At 51.1% G+C, this 3,866-nt stretch overlaps 1 protein-coding gene across 2 annotated transcripts in view; it reads right to left on the bottom strand.

Moving 5' to 3' along the window:
- The window catches only part of OPN4 (opsin 4), an 11,573-nt gene extending 8,296 nt beyond the window's left edge, over nt 1-3,277 (bottom strand). The window contains exons 1-3 of one of the 2 annotated variants that reach the window (XM_003803012.1): nt 3,015-3,158; nt 1,665-1,831; nt 863-880 (exon numbers count right to left, since the gene is read on the bottom strand). In XM_003803012.1, coding sequence (XP_003803060.1) covers nt 863-880; nt 1,665-1,831; nt 3,015-3,158 — 329 coding nt within the window. Of the gene's footprint in view, nt 1-862; nt 881-1,664; nt 1,832-3,014 lie in introns of both variants that reach the window. The other variant, XM_003803011.3, reaches the window with a different exon arrangement.
- Between the last annotated feature and the right edge of the window lie 589 nt (nt 3,278-3,866).

The following is a 3,866-nucleotide window of genomic DNA, read 5'->3' as shown; positions in this document are numbered from 1 at the left end:
TTAGGGAGCTTTCCTCACCCCTCAGCCACACATGTGCACACGTGTGCCACACACCCACACGTGCACACACACAGGTCCTACACACACACATGTGCATGCAGACAGGCACAAGTTGCTGGGGCACAGACTTGTCTCATAGTCCTGCAGGTACCAGCTGAATGGCTGTTGACCCCAGAGGAGTGGGCTGAGAACCCCCAAGGTGTCCCCAAGGCAGTCCCTCAGAATGAAGCAAGACAACAATGCCTCTCCAAAACCTGGTTCTTGGGTTTGGCCATATCCTCTTTTCACCCTGGGATTCCCTCTGTGTGAATCACCCATTATCTTTGGACAAACCTCATTTCACAGAATACCTCCAGGTCACAGTCTCCCTAGTGGTATTGCCCCAGGCTCCTTCTCCTGCCTGCCCATATTGTGCCTTCTAGAGGCTTCTCATGCCTGCCTCCTCCTCAGGTGCCGCCTCCATCTTTTAGAGCAGCAGTTCTCAACCTGTGGGTCGCGACCCCTTTGTAACAATGAAAATACATCCTGGCATTAGGAAGGTTGAGAACCACTGTTCTAGAGTCACTCTGAGCAGGGCTTGCCCAGCGCAGCTATTTCTGCATTCCTCACCCCTGGGGGTGGCAAGGAGCAGAGGAGCTGACAATAGAGTATGTCAGATGGGGGACTGTCACCAACTGTGTCTCCTATCGTCATCCATCTTTGCTTTTTCCTGAGGGAGACACCAATGTCCCCATTTTCCAGATAAGAACACTCCTGAGCCACCCACTTGTAAAGCGACTTGCTCCAGCTCACAAAACTCAGTAAGTGGCACAGCAAGGATGGGAATACTCATTTTGGGGGCAGCGCACATATGAGAATTTACTGAGTCACCACAGTGATTCTATGAAGTAAATCACAGATCATAGCTTCATTTTGCTAATAAGAAAAGTGAACTCAAAGAGAAGAAATGAGGTGCCTATCCTTCAACCAGTAGGTGGTAGAACTGGAGGCTGTGTGACCCTGACATTCGTGGGTCTCTGGGGTCTGTGCTTTCTTCTCTGCCTGCCTCTAGGGCAGTATTTTCCAACTTTTTTTGTCTCATGACATCCTTGAACCTGTAGTTAAACTTCCACAGCACACTTAAATTATGCTGATGAAAAAAGGGTGAAAAAAAGATTATACTTACTGTGTTTTGAACTTGTTTCAAAAATAATTTTATTAATGATCTTTAAACATTTTCATGGCATACCTAAGATCCTCTCAAGGTACACCAGTATGCCATGGCACATTTGAAAATCACTGCTCTAGGGGGACAGAGGAGAGGGCAGCAGGGAGTGGTTGCCAGAGTTGTTTGAGGGTCTTAAGGATCCTGCAGGATCCTTAAGACAACCCAAGACTGTCTTCAAGGCAGAGGGAGGATGCCCCCAGGGCAGGTGAGAGCGGGGGCAGAATAGGCAGACATCTGCCCTCCACAGAGGGTGTGCTGGGGCCCTAACTGGCATGTACCATTTAAGCTTCCCTGGACCATTTTTTGGTCTTTTATCCAGCTGGAGGAAGACCTAGGTCTGAGACAATGGATGGTGTGGCTCAGCCCTCCCCACTGGGCCTCAATAGTGCTGTGGCCAGAGTTGGTATTTCATATTTTGCCCTGTCTTGGCATGGCTGCCACCCTCAATGCCCTGGGCCCAGAGACACCAACAAGCCACCTGCAGAAGGTATAGATGACTGTCAGATTGCCCAGCATCCCTGTGAGGCCCACCAGCAAGATCACCGTGCCCAGGGTATAGTGGGCATGGTCTGGAACATCAACCGTGGGGAAGGGGATCCAGCCGGCAGCCCAAGCCCCAGATGCCTGTGGAGAGACAGAGAAATGAAGGAGGCATTATCCTTGTCACCTTCAAATAGCCCTGAGATGGCAGAGTTAGGATTCCCAATAGGGCAGGTAGAAAAATGATGCTCAGTGGCAAAACTACTTGCCCACAGAGCTGGCACGTGGCCAAACAGAATGGAAGTATGGGTCTTTCTAAAGTTGATCCCGAGCTCCTATACCAATGGCACAGAGACATGAGCTTTCTATGAGTGGGTTCAAATCACCTAGTGGAGTCTGGTAGAATGGGCAGACATGTGCCTATCAAGCAGGGGCATGGCTTCGGTAACCCTATCTATTCTCGGGGACAAGCTAGAGCCAACTCCTGAGTGCATCCTCCCCATTCCAAATGCCTAAGATAGTCAATGGCATTCAGGCATCTCTAGATGCACTGGGGTGGTAGAGTTGGGAGGAGCCCCTCTTTTCAAGAGTCCCATCCTCTACCAAGCTTTAAAGGAAAGGTTGCCTTCCCCATAGTATAGCTAACCTTGATGCTTGAGATAAGAGAGGGAAAGAATTACATTTAGAAAGAAAGCTTAGACCTCTCAGGGTCACACAAGGGAGGTTATCACCAAAAGAGGTGATAAAAGGTATTTAAAGACCCCTCATACCCTTCCTTCCTAATGGGGAAGAGGGGATAGCCTGATCTTTGTTCCACCCTAGGCACTCCTATAGCTATGGGAGATTTCTCATCCTGTCCAAGGCCTGGGGCAACAATACAGGATCTGAGGGTGCCCTCAGCTCTCTCCAGTAACAGTGGGCTTGATGGTGTATGGCCTGGGTCCTGGTTAGGATCAGCACTTTGCACTTCACTCAGCACTTCACTGTGGACTTGACAAATCCAGAGGCCTAGGCTATGCCCACCCCTCTGGAAGGCTCCAGGGAGCATCTGACCAACCTCTAAAGGAATGGAATGGCCAGACCTTGTCTTTAGGGTTGGCCTTTTTAGTCCTTGGATGCTCTCAGGCGGGACAGACATTGCTTGCACTCTCTTCTGTCATCCTCTGTGTGTTGGGCAGGCTCAGAGAGGCCCATTATTGTGCCCAGGGCCCCATGCAAAGCTCAACCCCTTCCCATCCCTCTGTCAAAGTCTCTGTGTATGCCCAAGGTAGGGACCAGGAAGGGGGAAGGGAAGGCTCTGGGCATGCAAATGCTTGCCCAAGCTTACCGTGGGGCTGACTGGCCGCAGCTGGCCCAGGCTGGAGATGCTGGTTTGAGAGCTGTCCCACCTGCTGTGTGGGGCTGGGGTGGCCACACAGCTGGACGCCTGTGCTGGGCTTGGTGGGACTCTTGGTGCTGAAGGAAGGTTCATTCTGAGGTCAGGTGGTCCTTGCTTGAGCTCACAGAGAAGTCAAGGGCATGATGAGCTCAAGACTTCAGCTGTGCACAGACTCCAGCAGCAGCACCCCTGTTCAGTCCACTGCCTGCTCCCAGCCTAGAGCAGCTCTGTGTCCAGCGAAGCGCAAAAGAGTGTCACAATTATGGTGACTCACAGGCACAGGGTCCATCCCCACCTTTAAGTAGCGGCGTGGGAGTTGCACATGCTCAGTCAAAAGTCCCTGGTTGTCTGTCTACAAAGGTCTGATGATGGTAGTGTGAATGTGTGTGTCAGTGTGTGCCAGACTAGCACTCCCAGCAAATGCTAATGTGTTTCAGGGGATGTTGCTGGCCTTGGGCTCCTGGACATTGGGTAGAAGACTTCGCCCTCCCCTCTGACCAGTCTTTGCTCTGTTTGTTCCCTGAGCTCATCAAGAGCAGCCTTGGCCACCCCCGATCCCTCTGAGCTGTCCGTGGATAGGCAGGCCTGTGCAGCCCAGCCTGTCCCTTTCCACTGTGGGCCCTACCCCCACCAGTCCATGGAATCCTCACAACCACCCTGCACAGAATTGAGGCTAGTCACCACCCCATTCACAGGTGAAGAGATTGAGTCAGGGTGAGATCAGATCAAGAGGCATTTTTTGTTTCCTGTTTTTTTCATATTAACTTTTTAGTTGAAGTATACAGACTAAAAAAAAAAAAA

Source organism: Otolemur garnettii, unplaced genomic scaffold (assembly GCF_000181295.1).
Source record: "Otolemur garnettii isolate 467f Iridium unplaced genomic scaffold, OtoGar3 scaffold00275, whole genome shotgun sequence".
NCBI lineage: Eukaryota > Metazoa > Chordata > Mammalia > Primates > Galagidae > Otolemur > Otolemur garnettii.
The sequence above is the reverse complement of the archived record's forward strand: the minus strand, read 5'-3'. Positions and strand labels throughout refer to the sequence as shown.